We start from the raw sequence: 10,324 nt of genomic DNA, 5'->3' as shown, positions 1-10,324 counted from the left end.
GCTCTGGGGCCTGGTGCTGCAGGGGTCAGGAGCAGGTGTGTGGCAGAACAGCACGATGTGGAGGCCTGGTGGCTGCCAGAGTGGTGGCTGTGGGCACAGGGGACAGGGACAGAGGCTGTGTCAGGAGGTGGATGCTCTGCAAAGGGACAGTGCTCTGCAGGGGCATGGAGGGTCTGTGAGGGGTTGGATGCTGTATTCAGTAAGGATGTTGTGCTGGGGGATGGATACCATGCTGGGGGATGAATGCAGTGCTGGGGATGGATACCGTGCTGGGGACAGTTGCTTTGTCAGACCACGTTGGTGTGCAGCTGGAGTCAGAGTCAGCTCTGGCCCAGCTGTGCGAGCACATGCAGTCTCACTACACTGGGATGCTGTCATTTCTGCAAACGCCACATCTTCACCCCATGTTCAGGCTGGAAAAACTTCCCTGAGCATCCCTCGGGCATATCAGCATCCCTCTGAGCCCAGAACCTCGGTCCAGGGAGGGGAAAGGCCACTGACTCACCCACCGCGCTGTGAGTCAGCAGCAGGACTGGGACAGGAACTGTGGCCGGACACTTCTGCCCTCGCTCTGCCCGCTCAGCCACGCTCCTCTCCAGATGGATCCTGTCCTCCCAGGGCAGAAATGGGCTGGGGAGGGTTTGGGAGGAGGACAAAGCCCCCCTGGGCAGCAGCTCTGCAGGGCAGCATGCACAGCGGCAGCTGGCAGTGCTGCCCACCGGACTGGGCGCACTTTGAGCTGCCTGCCAGCGTGGTGCTTCCGCAGAAGCCACTGGGGAGGAAGAGCACGGTGGGCTGGGGGCTGCTGTGCTGGAGCCTCACGAAGGAGAGGGAAGGGGCTGGAGGGAGAGTCCGGCATGGCAGAGCTGCATGTGCCACATCAAAGCCACTCTCCGCCGGGAGGAAGCCCTGCAAGCATTCACGGAGAGAGCAGCCCTGGCCCATGGCTCTCTGATGGGCCATAAATTTCTCAGCAGAATTGTGGCGTGCTAAAACGTTTCCTCTTGTTAGAGAGCGAGGAGGGGGAAGGGAGGAGGTGGCAGCTCCCATGGCAGCGCAGTACATCACCAGAGTGCCCTCAAATGGTTGCCCCATGGCAGGGATTGTGTTTTGCCCAGGCCCTGGGCTGTGCCCCAGTGCTGAGCATCTCCTGCGGGCTCTGCTCCCCCCCCTCTCCCCAGGTTCATGCTCCTTACAAAGGGAACTGAGCGTGAGGCAGCTCGGCAGAGCTGGAACCTCACGAGTGTGGATGAACTGAGGCTGCCTGGATCCTGCAACACCCTCTCCCTGCACCTTGCAACGGCTTCTTCCAACCGGGAAACCTGCTGCGGGATCTGCTCTGCCAGCCTCCCATCCCTGCACACAGTGCCAGGATGCTCACACCAGCCCTGCAGATGCCCCATGCTGCTTGTTCCAGGGCTCGGTGGCACTGGCTAGCAGCCAGGACCAGCTGCTGCAGCCAAAGGGCTGTGTGAGCATTGCCAGGGCTGACTGGCACATCCCTGGGGCTGGCACGATGCAGGTGTGAGCTGGTCCCCAGCCCCCAGCCAGTGCTGCCACCAGTGCCACAACCCCCAGCTGACACAGGAGCAGGTCCTGCCAGAGCCAGCGATCTCTGCATTGGCTTCATCCATCTGTCTGTCCGTCCCTTCACCTGTCCCCCTTCCCTCTGCCTGACCCGCAGGGTCTCCGGTGTCGCCAGCTGACAGCCGATCCCCACTGCCTTCAATCCATTCGTTCCAGGGCAGGAACAAAGGCGCTTTGTGGGCTCCCCCCAGCCTGGGCTGGGTGGGGGGGTCCTGGCTCCGGAACTGGGACAGACTTCCCCACGCGACAGGCGTGTAATGCCTTCCAGACCAGCAGCCCCAGCCCGCAGGTACAGCCCAGTGGGCAGAGGGGCCTGGGGCTTCTCACACTGCCCCAGGGACCCCCTGGGGCACCCCGTCCAGCAGCTCTGACCCGGGGGGGTCAGGCAGGGACCTCTCCCAGGGCAGGAGCTTCTTCCAGGGCAACGTTCCTGCTCCCCAAAAAGTTTCACAACGCCCGGTCCCCTTGAGCCCGTTTCACTGTTCCTCCCCACCCAGGGGGTTCCCAGGGGCTCCCAGGTCTGCCGGCCCTGGTGGGATGGGATATGTTGGAATATGATGGGATGGGATATGATGGGATGCGACCGGTTGGGTCAGTCTGGTGTGGCTTTGCAGACCCCAGCAGGGTCAGGACCAGCGTCCTGGTGGACACATGTGCTGGTGTTGCTGCGGGTCTGGAATCCATTTGCCTCGCTGGCAGCAGTGTTTTCCCAGCAGGGCTGGAGCAGCCCCATGGGGCTGTGGGTAGCCCTGGCCCCCTGGCCCATCTGCTCCCTGTTTATTTTCTTACACTTAAGTATCACCTCGCAGATAAACACTCCCCGGGGCAGGGGCAGGGGCCATTTCCCCATCAGCGGAGGAAGGACCCAGCCCTTGGGGTGCTCAGCACCCCAACCCCAGGGATGCCCTCGGCGCAACGGCTGGTTTGTTTGGCCTGATCAGCTGCGAGAGCCATGATGCCAAACACAACCTTGTCCTGGCAGCCGCTCAAGTCAGCTGCCCAGCACAGCAACCGGTGGGAGGTTTGTGGTACCATGGCCCCTGGCTGCGCCTCGTGCCGTCCGGCTGACTCAGACCTGCGGTGCTCAGTGTTGGGGGATTTGGGGCTGTCTGAGCACAGGGACACACGTCCTGTCCCGTGTGCCTGACCAGCAGCACAGGAAAACCCGGCTGCTGCCACGCGTCCTCTCAGCCCAGCAGCAGCAGCATCCGCAGGCAGCTGGCAGCAGGACAGACAGGGAGCCGGCAGCGTTCGTGGCTTCCTGTGGCTCCTGCTGTTCTCCTGGCCAGGACTGACGGCTCCTCTGTCTGTCCATCCTCCCACGTGCAGGACCTGCTGGGGCTGTGGCCACACACACATGTGCCAATCTGAGGAGCTTTCTGCAGCACGAGATGGTGGCAGTCGGGGTGTACATGGCTCCGTGCACACGTGTGCATGCACACGTGTGTACATGCACATACATGTGTGCAACTGCACACAGACACATATCCATGCACACACATGCGTGGATGCATGTGCACATCCGCATGTGCAGCTGTACACCCACACCAATGCACACTCAGATCTGTGCACGCACCTTCACGCACATGCATGCACACCTATGCGCTGCCCCTGCCCCATGCTGAGCCACCTCCAATGCCTGCTGCTCCTCCCCTGCCCATGTCCCCAAGGGCCCCATCCTCCACCACAGCAGCCCAGGCCACTGGCACCCCACACATGGCCGTGTCCCCTAGAAACACCCCAGGGCAGCTCGGCTGGGCCCTTGGCCTGGGGTTTCCCCCCCAGCCCATCCCTGTCAGCTGGTGGCCATGTGTGGGGTGGCTGCAGCTGAATATACAGCCCCTGCCATCCGTCTTGCCGCCTGTCAGGGCCGGGGGCTGCTGTGGGCCCCCCAGCCCCAGCCCAGCGGGACGCTGGGGTGATAGCAGGGCCTCCCCTCCCCATGCAGGCACCTGCCTGCTCCCTGCCTGCTGCACCAGGGGCTGACCTGTCCCCAGCGCTGCCCCGGGCAGCTCTGCAGGGGCAGGAACAGCCCCTAGTCCTATTGCCAGGAGGCCCATTGCATGGACTGGTGCACAATGAGGGGTGGGGGACACGTCCCCATGGCAGTGGGGACACTCAGTGCAGCCCCACGTGCCCCCAGCCCCAGCAGGACCCCCAGCCCGCGGCATGACCCTTTACCCCCCGCTGTGTGATTTACGGGCTCTGCACAGGCAGCCAAATGGTGAAGAAAAACAGGGCAGGGGGTCCCGCCAGCGAGGGGCTGCCTGTGCCCCGCGGGTGGGAGAGGGGCCGTTTGCTCACAACCCGTGGGACAGACGGGCAGCAAACCGGTACCGGTGCTGGTGCCAGTGCTGGCACCAGAGAGCATGGCCACCCTGCCGCTGTCCCAGCAGAGACAAGCCCTGGCATGCACAAGGAGAGCCCCAGGGGGACCCAGCAGTGCAGGAGCCACCCTGAAAGCTCCTGTACTGCAGCCATGGGGCACGTGCCATAGTGGGACATTATGCCACCCTATCCCATGGGCCAGAGACCCTTCAGTGGTCACCTCACTTTGGGGTTTGCAATGTGCCCGCTGCACCCTGTGGATGCCATCCCAGCCCCAACCAGCCCCCGGGCTGGCCATTTTTGCCTCATTACCTGAAGATTTCCCCCAGCATCCCCTCCGGATGTGGGGCTGCCAGGCAGATGGGGGCTGCAGCTGGCATGGGCCAGCACCGCAGCCACCACCAGGTCCCAGGGCCATGTACTCAGCAGCCCCGGGAGCATCCGCTGGGAGCCGGGTCCTGCCCTCCATTTGCCTTTGCTGCTTGACCTGCCATGCCCTGAGCATCACCGAGCTGCCAAGCTCCATGCGGTTGTGGGCCAGGGAGGAAGGCTCAGGATGGCTCAGGACAGCTCAGGAAGGCTCAGGACAGCTTCTGGCTGCTTGGCTCTGCTGGCCGCTCCCCCGCCTGCTCTCGGGGGTGCTGGGCTCAGTGCCAAGGCGGTGAAGGCAGAGGGGACCGCACAGACCTCTCTGGTGAGGAGCGGGGGGTGGCCACCACTAGTGGTAGTGGGTGCCCAGGAAGAACCAGGAGCCAACCGTGGGCTGGGGGCACCACCCGCCCTCCCCGGGGATTACAGCAGCTCCTCCTGTTCCCAGCTCAGCTCTCCCCTTGCAGGAAAAGACTCCGTGTTTCCACTGCCGGTGCACACCTTCCTCCGAGGCAGGAGGAAACGCTCCTGGCTGCCTGGCAGTGCTGCCTGCAACACTGCCCATGCCCCTGCCCCTGTCCCCCTGTCCCCTCCCATGCTGGGCAAGAAGGTGCCAGGCCCTGGGGACATAGGGGCGAGAGATGCAGAGCATCCCTGGGGGCTGCCTCTCCACTCCCTGCCCACCCCAGGCACCCTCCTGGGCACAGACCCTGTGCCAACCGGCACAGTGTGGTGGGGGGAGCAGCATGTCCCCCTCCCCAGCACCAGCATCCCATCCTGTAAACACCCCTGGGGACTGCACCAGTGCCACCCACGCCTGGGTACCTGCCTCTCCCGGCTCCCACACCCCATGTTCACCTTGTGCCGGACCCGGGGCTGGCTGGGGACAGCCGGGCAGGACCTGGGGACACGCTGTCTGGGGACTGGCACTGAGTGTGGCATCGATCTGCACACGCCAAGGGCAGCAGCACAGGGAGGTGGCCATGCGGTGACCCTAGCACTGTCTGCAGCACCACCAGGCTCTGTACCACCACGGGCACAACACAGAGCCCAGCCCTGGGTGCAAGGTGCCGCGGCCAGTGCCGGCGTGCCGGAGCAGGGCCAGGCCATGGCCGGAGCCAGCTCTGGCTCCCACGGGCTGGGGCGAGGACGCTGGCCGCTGGCCGGCGGCTCGGGGGGCCGGCTGGGGGTGGGCTCCGCCGCCAGCCCCTCCCCGGCCGTATAAATCCTGATTCCCCCCCGCAGACACTCGTCCCAGCCCCGCTCGGCTGCCGGAGTGGAGCAGCAGCGAGCGGGAAGGCGTCCGGAGCCGGCCGTGGCAGCCGTGCCGGCGGGGGGAAGGCTCCCCGCAGCCCGGGGGGTCCCCCCAGCAGGGCCGGGGACACGGGGGGACACCCTGCCATGGCCTTCACCATGCTGCGCCCTGTGGCCACCCGCATGCTGTACCCCGACCTCAGCATCCTCTCGGAGGACGAGGAGAACCGCAGCGAGAGCGACACGTCGGACCAGTCTTTTGGCTGCTGTGAGGGTGCCGAGACCCGCCGCAAGCTGCCGCGCAAACCGGGGCCCATGGTGATGGTGAAGCAGAGGCAGGCGGCCAACGCGCGGGAGCGGGACCGGACCCAGAGCGTCAACACGGCCTTCACCGCCCTGCGGACCCTCATCCCCACCGAGCCCGTGGACCGCAAGCTGTCCAAGATCGAGACCCTCCGCCTGGCTTCCAGCTACATCTCCCACCTGGCCAATGTGCTGCTGCTGGGCGAGGGCTGCGAGGACGGGCAGCCGTGCTTCAGCGCAATCTACGGCGCCAAGGGCGACCTGGACGGCAAGCAGCCCCGCAGCATCTGCACCTTCTGCCTCAGCAACCAGCGGAAAGGGGTGAGTGGGGCTACGGGATGGGGGCAGCAACCTCTGCCCGGGCTGAGCGGGGCAGGAGGTTTGACACGTCCCCAGGAGAACCACAGGCTCTGGCTCCAGCCCCGACAAGAGGTTTTGGCTGCTCCCGACCAAATCCTGCTCATAGCCGCACGCCCACAGCTCCCACTGGCGTCAGAGGGCCGGGCTGCTCCCCCACGTCTGTCCAGGACGAGAGGTCTCGGGGGGATTAAACAGTCACCCCAGTGCCGGGGCACTTGGCCACCCCGGTTGGGGTAATTCAGAGCTGGAAGGGTGATCCAGTCCCCATCCTTTTCCCTGCCCTGATCCTGCCAGCCTCCCGGGAGCTGTGGCAGGGCTGTCCCAGGCAGCTCCCCTGTGTGGTGGAGATGGGGGGACACAGCAGACACCCTGCATGGAGGCTGGGCAGGGCTCCCCGTCACGTGGCCGGGCACAGGCTCTGCGGCAGCGCCAGCACAGCTCCCACGCCGGCTGTGGGCCAGAGCTGGGCTGTGGCCTGGCACCCCTGTCCTGCCCAGCTGACCCCCACCCCTGGCACCCTTAGTCTTCAGGGGCACATTTCCCCTGGTGCCCCCTTCCCGCTGCCCACACCAGGGTCCTGGGTGCCCCTGCCCCACGGTGGGCCTGGCAGGGTACAGGGTACAGATTATGGGGTGCAAGTTGTGGGGTGCAGGATGCAGAGTGCAGGGTATGGGATGCAGGGTGCAGGGTGTGGGTTATGGGGTGCAGGGTGCGGGGTACAGGGTGTGGGGAGCAGGGTGTAGGGTATGGGGTACAGGGTGCAGGCTGCAGGGCACAGGGTGTGGGGTATGGGGTACAGGGTGCAGGTTGGGGGGTACGGGATGCAGTGTATGGGGTGCAGGGCGTGGGGTGAGGGAGCAGCAGCTGCCCAGCCCTGTGGGTACCCCCAGGCAGGGCCATGGGCAGGGGCTGCTGGACCCACCACTGTCCCCACAAGCCCCCCAAGTCATCTCACATGTGACCCTGAGCATCGTGGCCCCAGGACAGGCTCCAGCCCTCAGGCTCTTTCAGTTTCTGCTGCTCCATTTTTAATTCCTGCTCCTGCTCCCATCCCTTCCCTCAGTGGCTGGACTCTGCAGCAACCCCAGCCCCCCAGAGGACCCCCAGTCCCTGCCCCTCACTGGGACCACCCGGTTGGGGCTGAGCTGTGTCCCTGGGCTGCTCCCCCAGGGCCGGCACTGGCGGCTGGCAGGGCACTAGATCCCAAGGGGACCCCACAGAGGCTGGGACCCTGGGGACAATGGCAGGAGCTGGGCTGGGACCAGGCTCTGTGCTCCCAGCTCTGGGGCTGGAAAGAGGCTGTACTGGGATGGGCTGGAAGTGGGCTGTACTGTGCTGTGCGAGAGTGGAAATAGGTTGAGCTGGGCTCAAAATGAGTTGAGCTGGAACTGGGCTGTGCTGGGTTATACTGGGCTGTTCTGAGCTAGACCTGGGCCCTGCTGCTCTGTGCTGGGTTATACTGGACAGCACTGGAATGAAGTTGTGCTGATACACTGAGAAGTGGGGCTGAGCCTCCTCGTCCTCAGTGGGTCCATGGGGCTGTGGGTCTGTCTGGGGCTGTTGGTCCATCCTGGGGCAGCATCAGCACTGCCTGCAGGCCTGAGCCCAGCAGAGCTGAGCAGCCATGGGGGGCTGTGTCCCTGCAGGGTGACAGGGCCACAGGGACTCAGCTCGGGGAGCCCCCCCGAGCACCGACCCCCAGCTGCCTACCCAGCCACTTGCCAGGCACTGTCCCGTCTGTCTGTCCATCCCAGCCAGTGCTGAGCAGCACCAGGACTGCAGCACCAGCCATTTCGGAGCATATCCCCGTGCAGAACTGGCACAGGGCGGTGGTGGGCAGGAGTGGCGCACCCCAGCCAGGACACCCCCACATCGCCTGCAACTCTCCCCTCTTCTCTCCACAGGGCAGCCGGAGGGACCTCGGGGGCAACTGCCTGAAGGTGCGGGGGGTGACCCCGCTGCGAGTGTCACGGAGATGAGCCGGGGTCCGGCAGCACCCGCCTGAGACAGCAGCAGAGCCAGTGGAGCCCACGCACGCCAGCCCCAGAGACCGCAGTGGGGAGGGAGGGAGCTGCTGGCCCCAGATGGTGGCAGCCGAGCCCCGGGCTGTGGGCTAGGACCGCACTGACACCAGCCATGGGGCTGGCAGCGGGGCGGGAGGATGCTCCCGTGGCCAGTGCTGCCCGCAAAAGGCACGGCCAGGGAGGGGGTCCCTGCACCCCGGGGCTGGACTGGAAGGGGCCCGTGTGCGGCCGGCGTCGAGGTGCTTAGGGGGGACGGTGTCGCGGCCCCGTGGGCGCTGGTTGTGCACGTGCAGCCGCTTGGAAAATAAACCTTATTTTTCTGACGGGCCAGTGCCTGCCTGCTGCCCCAGCATAAGGGACATGTGATGTCCCCAGGGTGGCCCCAGCCCTGCGCCCACCACTGCTCTGCCACTGGAGCCTGTGTCACCATCCCAGCTCTCCCCGTGGGTGCACTTGTGGGCCCCAGTGGGAACCCTGTGGGGCAAGACCCCCAGGCACATACTGCTCCCATGTCCCCAGGCCCTGCTGACAGCTCTGGCTGTGGGACTCCAACACAGATTGTGCTGCGCGATACTGCAGTATGGGGACAGCACTGCCAGCCCTGTGCCACAGCCAAAAGTGCCTGTGCCACAGCTTGGGGTTGGTGTTGCTGCTTTTGTGCCTCCACCTGGTATGTCATGACTGTCTCAACTGCCACCACCACTGCCACCACCACCATGATGCCACCACCATGATGCCACCACCATGACTGCCACCACCATGACTGCCACCACCACGACTGCCACCACCACAACTGCCACCACCACCACAACCGCTGCTGCCACCATGACCGCCACCAACACAACCACCACCGCTGACATTACTGCTGTGACTGCCACTGCTGCCGCTACTGCCATGGCCACCACACCGGTGCCCCAGGCCGTGCACCTCTGGGCTGCAAGCAGCAGCACCTGCCTGGGGTCAGACAAGGACAGTGGGGTTCCCAGGCCAGGCCCCCCCCAGGACCCTGCTCGTGGGGTCAGGCTGCACCAGAGGTTCGCCGAGCCTGGGAAAGGTGCCGTGCCGGGGCCATGGCTCCCAGGGGCTGGCCTGTCCCGCGGAGCAGCAGCAGCTGTGGCTGGGGCGGCCGGGGGCTCCTGGGGCAGCCCCCCCAGGGCTGTGGGGCTGGGGCTGTGGGGCTGGCTGGGAGCAAGGGGAACGTCCCAGGGGTCCCGTGGGGGCCACCTCCAGCCTGGCCTGGGGAGGTGGGACCCCAGCAGCACCTTTGGGCCCCCCGCTCAGCTGCAGTGAGCCTGCCCTGGGCTCCCCCCCCGGGTTTGATTTATGGAGCTGACAGCGCGGCGCAGCTGCGAGCGCTGGTCCCAGGCAGGGAGCGGGGTGGGTGGGAGAGGTTTGTTCTCAGCGTGGCTAATGTGTCCCAGACTCCGAGCAACAGCCGTGAGATTCTCCAAACAGCCCAGGACACAGAATCCCTGCCCCCGGGTTTATCGGGGGGCAGCGGTGGGGGGAGCTGCGCTCTGCAAACAGCCAGACCCGCACATGAAAGGGGACACGGCCCTTGAAGCGGCAGCTCCAGAGCCCCCATGGGGCCAGTGAGGGCTGGTGGTCCCAGTGCTGGGGGCACAGTGGGTCCCAGCACCAGGGTGGGGGTCCCAGTATGTCCCAGCACATCCCAGTGCCAAGGGTGGTGGTCTCAGCACATCCCATTACTGAGTGTGCAGGTCCTAGTGTGTCTCAGCTGCTGGGTCATGGGACCCAGGATGTCACAGGGCTGAACATGAGTGTCCCAGTACATCCCAGTGCCAGTGATGAGAAGTCCTAGAATCCCCAAGTAAAGGCTATGGGTCCCAGTATGCTCCAGTGCGGGAACTGTGCATCCCAGGGTGTCCCAGTTCTGGGGCTGTGAATCCCAGCATATCCTAGCACTGAAGCCATGGATCCCAGCACATCCCAGCACCAAGACTCTGCATCCCAACATGTCCCAGCACTGGGACTGTGGGTCCCAGCATGTCCCAGGGCCAAGCTGATGGGTCTCAGCGTGTGCCAGTGCCAAGCCCATGGGTCCCAGTACATTCCATCCCATTCCAGCACCATGAGAG

The 10,324-nt window shown here is 65.3% G+C and overlaps 1 protein-coding gene across 1 annotated transcript; it reads left to right on the top strand.

Annotated features, from left to right (window-relative positions):
• Positions 1–5,524: 5,524 nt before the first annotated feature.
• TCF15 (transcription factor 15) lies at positions 5,525–8,548 on the top strand. Its single transcript, XM_005499690.3, has 2 exons — positions 5,525–6,162; positions 8,106–8,548. Exons 1-2 carry the CDS (start codon positions 5,686–5,688, stop codon positions 8,178–8,180), a joined length of 552 nt encoding a protein of 183 aa, XP_005499747.2. The 5' UTR covers positions 5,525–5,685; the 3' UTR covers positions 8,181–8,548.
• Positions 8,549–10,324: the final 1,776 nt, after the last annotated feature.

This window comes from Columba livia, chromosome 16, assembly GCF_036013475.1.
Source record: "Columba livia isolate bColLiv1 breed racing homer chromosome 16, bColLiv1.pat.W.v2, whole genome shotgun sequence".
In the NCBI taxonomy this organism is placed as follows: Eukaryota; Metazoa; Chordata; class Aves; order Columbiformes; family Columbidae; genus Columba; species Columba livia.
This window is presented reverse-complemented; position numbering and strand designations above follow the sequence as displayed.

Bases quoted from the DNA above. Each gene is read 5' to 3' on its own strand.
- TCF15 (XM_005499690.3), top strand. From the start codon at position 5,686: ATGGCCTTCACCATGCTGCGCCCTGTGGCCACCCGCATGCTGTACCCC. The intron at 6,163-8,105 runs GTGAGTGGGGCT...TTCTCTCCACAG, and splicing joins TCAGCAACCAGCGGAAAGGG to GGCAGCCGGAGGGACCTCGG.